At 40.3% G+C, this 4,042-nt stretch overlaps 1 protein-coding gene across 1 annotated transcript; it reads left to right on the top strand.

Moving 5' to 3' along the window:
• Positions 1 to 397: 397 nt before the first annotated feature.
• On the top strand, positions 398 to 2,932 carry LOC120029034 (caspase-13-like). The gene is given in 4 exon segments (XM_038974327.1): positions 398 to 635; positions 2,154 to 2,282; positions 2,366 to 2,475; positions 2,596 to 2,932. Coding segments are annotated over 4 exon segments (570 nt in total). The 3' UTR covers positions 2,689 to 2,932.
• The last annotated feature ends 1,110 nt before the right edge of the window (positions 2,933 to 4,042 follow it).

Raw genomic sequence — 4,042 nt, 5'->3', positions numbered from 1 at the left:
ATACAATTTTAGGAAAATTAAGTCTAAAATATCAGGGGTAATTACAAACTTTAGAAGCCTTTTAAACCTCATACACTTTACGTTTGCATTTCCTTCTGTGTAGGACATTTCCTGCAACAACAGGGTGATCATATTAAGATCCTAGACCTCTTGTACACAGGCCTGACTAATATTAGGCTTAGGGATGACGGAAACACAATACCCTTATGCCTGCAACTTGACAGATCGCCACTTGTTTTGGTCTTGCTGGAAATTGCAGTCATTAAAGAGCACTCCTTTGGGGTTTCAGTGGTTTGAAAGGGGTAATATTCTCCCACCGTACAGTATTTATGTGGACATTTCTTCAAGGCAAGGTTTAAAAATGATATGTAATATTGTGTATTTGCTCTTGCAGGAGATGGACGAGGCTGTGAAAGCGTTCTCTAAACATGAGGAACACTTATTTTCGGACAGCGTCTTCGTGGTGATGATGTCTCATGGGGAGTTGGGAGCCATCATGGGTGTCCATTACAAGGAAGGGGACCCTAATCTTGACATCTTCCCCATCAACAACATCTTCACACACCTGAACACAGAGAACTGCAAAGCACTGATTAACAAACCCAAAGTCATCCTCATCTAGGCCTGCAGGGGAGGTGAGTCTTATGGCTGCAGCCCGACGACGGTACACTTATGAAAACAGCCAGCTCAAGTGCAGGGCGCGAAATTCAAAATGTATATTTTTTTAAAATATTTAACTTTCACACATTAACATGTCCAATACAGCATATGAAAGGTACACATCTTGTGAATCCAGCCAACATGTCCGATTTGTAAAATGTTTTAAAGGGAAGACACAATATGTAAATCTATTAGCTAACCACGTTAGCAAAAGACACCACTTTTTTTACTCCAACAGTTTTTTAGTCCATCAGTAGCTATCACAAATTCGACCAAATAAAGATATAAATAGCCACTAACCAAGAAACAACTTCATCAGATGACAGTCTGATAACATATTTATTGTATAGCATATGTTTTGTTAGAAAAATGTGCATATTTCAGGTATAAATCATAGTTTACATTGCAGCTACAGTCAGAAATTGCACCGAAAGCAGCCATAAAACTTACAGACACCAACGTCAAATACCTAATTACTCATCATAAAACATTTCAGAAAAATACATAGTGTACAGCAAATGAAAGACAGGCATCTTGTGATTCCAGACAATATTTCCGATTTATTAAGTGTTTTACAGCGAGAAAAAAAAATGTAGCGTTATATTAGCTTAGCACAATAGCCAGAAACACTTGGGCGCCGGCGACTACGACAGATATATGAAATAACATCATAAAATGGGTCTTACTTTTGCTGATCTTTCATCAGAATGTTGGACAAGGTGTCCTTTGTCCAGAACAGTCGTTGTTTGGATTCAGAACGGACACTTTCCCTCTTCATTTAGCAAGCGTGCTAGCCGGGTGGCACGACACTCTCCATGTCAACAAACGGAAGAGAACGGAACACGGCAAAACTCCCGAAAAAATTTCAATAATCTGATGAAACCATATTGAAAAAACATACTTTACGATGATATGGTGACATGTATCAAATAAAATCAAAGCCGGAGATTGTAGTCGCCTATAACGGCAGCTAAACAAAAGGCAATCCGACTGTCCAGCTCGCGCTCTTCAGAGTACCGAAAATGGTGGACACGTCATTCCAAGATGATGTGTTCCATCTCAGACCAAGATAATCAACTAATTTCTTCTCTCACAGCCTCTTGACACCCAGAGGAAGGTGTATGACGTGCATGTATACTAATAAGTCTTGTGCCCATTTATAGGCAGGAAGAAGAACAGAGCATCGATTTCAGACTTTCCACTTCCTGGTCAGGAAATGTGCTGCAGAATGAGTTCTGTTTCACTCAGAGAAATAATTCAAACGGTTTTAGAAACTAGAGAGTGTTTTCTATCCAATAGTAATAATAATATGCATATTGTACGAGCAAGAATTGAGTACGAGGCCGTTTGAAATGGGCACATTTTATCTGGCTACTCAATACTGCCCCTTGCAGCCCAAACAGGTTAAAAATACACATTTCTGAAATGTATGTAAGTAAACCTTTTGTACAGGCATCACCTTCATATTAAAGAGGATTTGCATGTTGTTTCAGGCAAGGATGGGTCTGTTTGGGTCAGTGACACAGTGCCTGGGTCCAGCCTTGACCAGGGGTTAGAGAGTGACTCAATCAGGAGGGAGCACAAAGAGAAGGACTTCATCTCCCTCCTGTCCTGCACACCAGGTCAGTGTGTTATACATTCTCAGGCATTATATTGTTTGTAAATCACTGTGAGTAAACCCCCATTACATTACCTCCGCTTTCAGATACTGTGTCCTACAGAGATCCAAAGATGGGCACCTTTTTTGTCCAACACATCATGAAGACATTCAACACCTATGCATGTGATGATCATATAGAAGAATTGTTCAGGAAGGCAAGTATCTGGAAACAGAACAGATAACATTGTTCTTTCCTTATTCCACTGTATAGAATGATTGATTAGCTTTGATTTACTTTGAGCCACAATAACAGATTTGTTTTTTCTTCCATACAGGTCATGGGACGCTTTGAAGATTTCCCCAGACAGATGCCGACCAAAGACAGAGCCACTCTAACAAAGCACTTCTACCTCTTCCCAGGCCTCTGAGAAGTTGTGATGATTGATTAATTGTACTGTAATCACAATGGAGGAATAAGGGAGGAGCATATTTTCTGTTATTTTGTATGAAAGTGTTTGGTATACACTCCTTTTAAGATCATCACCAGTATGTTTTAAATGTATACCTATGATGAACCTTTTAACATTATTTTATCTACAAATAATTTATAATCTGCAAATTATAATATCCTCCTGTAGAGCTACTGGGTAGCCTATGTAGTCTTGTTCCAGCCCTGCTCTAACACACATGATTCGGCTAATCAACATAAAGATGTGTTAGCGGTGTGTTAGAGCAGAGCTGGAACAAAAATGTATTGGGTACTAGGTTACCCAGTAACTCTCCAGGAGGAAGATTGGCCACTCCTGTTTTAACATTTGGAAGATAAGTAAAATAAGTCTCTTTGACAAAAGCAGTATTTGCCGAAAATAAATATCTCACTGCACTCAAAAACATGTAATACATTTAACAGATGTGATGTGCCTTTGGCTAAAAATGAAAATTAACTTAATTTTGCCTATCCACTATTGTTATCAGGAATCAAGGTAAGACCAAGATGCAGACTGTCGAAGTAGCAATGTTTATTGTGGCAATGGACAGGCAAAGACAGGTCAAGGCAGGCAGAGGTCGAAAATCCATTGTAAGGTAAAGGTACAGGATGGCAGGCGGACTCAGGGTCAGGGACAGGCAGAGTTCAGTGATCCAGAGGTGGAGCAAAGGTACAGGACGGCAGACAGGCTCAGGGTCAGGCAGAGAGGTTAGGCGGGAGGGTACAGGGTCAGGACAGGCAAAGGTCAAAAACCAGGAGGACGAGGAAAGAGGCTGGGAACGATAGGAGCTGACAGGAAAAACGCTGGTTAGCTTGAACGAACAAGACGAACTGGCAACAAACAGACAGAGAACACAGGTATAAATACACAGGGGATAATAGGGAAGATGGGCGACACCTGGAAGGGGGTGGAGACGAACACAAACAGATCAAGGTGAAACAGGTCAGGGCGTGACAATTGTGAGGCAGTGAGCAAGTTTGCATATTTGTATTTGCATTTATTAAGGATCCACATTAGCAGCTACTCTTCCTGGGGTCCAGCAACATTAAGGCAGTTATATACAGTTTAAAATATTACATGACATTACATTTCATAACACTTTACCCAATACATTTAGTGTGTTCCCTCAGGCCACTACTACACAATCACATATTTACAATACAACATCCTTGTGTACGTGTGTGTAGAGTGCATGTCTTATCATGTGAATGTTATTTCGGTAAGGAGAAGTAGAGTTTTTAAAACCACAGATGAGGTCTAAACTAATGACTTATCTCCATCATAAAACGTTTTT

This window comes from Salvelinus namaycush, chromosome 34 (assembly GCF_016432855.1).
Source record: "Salvelinus namaycush isolate Seneca chromosome 34, SaNama_1.0, whole genome shotgun sequence".
Lineage (NCBI taxonomy): Eukaryota > Metazoa > Chordata > Actinopteri > Salmoniformes > Salmonidae > Salvelinus > Salvelinus namaycush.
This window is presented reverse-complemented; position numbering and strand designations above follow the sequence as displayed.